Source organism: Myotis davidii, unplaced genomic scaffold (assembly GCF_000327345.1).
Source record: "Myotis davidii unplaced genomic scaffold, ASM32734v1 scaffold425, whole genome shotgun sequence".
Taxonomy (NCBI): Eukaryota; Metazoa; Chordata; class Mammalia; order Chiroptera; family Vespertilionidae; genus Myotis; species Myotis davidii.
Window position 1 is genome coordinate 1,567,025 of NW_006296413.1, and position 715 is coordinate 1,567,739.

At 59.3% G+C, this 715-nt stretch overlaps 1 protein-coding gene across 1 annotated transcript in view; it reads left to right on the top strand.

The window, feature by feature from the left end:
* Window positions 1-715, top strand: part of CPT1A (carnitine palmitoyltransferase 1A (liver)) — a 42,223-nt gene that overhangs the window by 25,042 nt on the left and 16,466 nt on the right. The window contains exon 11 of the mRNA XM_015568949.1: window positions 382-515. Coding sequence (XP_015424435.1) covers window positions 382-515 — 134 coding nt within the window. The remainder of the gene's footprint in view (window positions 1-381; window positions 516-715) is intronic.

Genomic DNA, 715 nt, shown 5'->3' on the forward strand with positions numbered 1-715 from the left:
CCGGGGCCTGACCTGGGGCCTGACCTGGCTGTTGGCTCTGGTCCTGTGCCGGCTCGGAGGCAGTTCCGCCTCCCAGACCGCCTTCCTTACCTGTAGAGGGAGGCCGCCTGCCCGCAGGTGGGGTGCAGGCACGGGGAGCCGCCCAGCTCTCCAGAGCTGCCGCCGTGTCCTTGCTCGTTGTAATAACAGCCTGTTCTCGAGTCTAATCTGTGCTTCTGGACCAGGCAGGCGTGCGGGACTGCGTCCCTTGTGAGCCTGCATCTCACGGCACAGAGGTTTGCGGGCCGCGGGCACTGTCGCGGGCTGGGTGCCAAGGCAGGGACCCCGTCCTGGAGGAAACAGTTCCAGTGTCTGTGTATCGTCCTTCCTTCCGACGTTGAGGTTCCACCAACACTTTTGTTTCCCGCAGGTGGTTTGACAAGTCCTTCACGTTTATCGTCTTCAAAAACGGGAAAATTGGCATGAACGCCGAGCACTCCTGGGCCGACGCGCCCATCATGGGGCACCTCTGGGAGGTGAGTTCTCGCAGGCGCGACCTGAGTGAGGAGGTTGCTGTTGGAAACCCACGCCCTGGCATGGATTTCCTGTGATATTTGTCTGACTGGTTTTTTAATATGTTTTTATGGATTTCACAGAGAGGAAGGGAGAGGGAGAGAGATGGGAACATCAACGGGAGAGAATCAGAGATTAGCTGCCTCCTGCACGCCCCCTACCT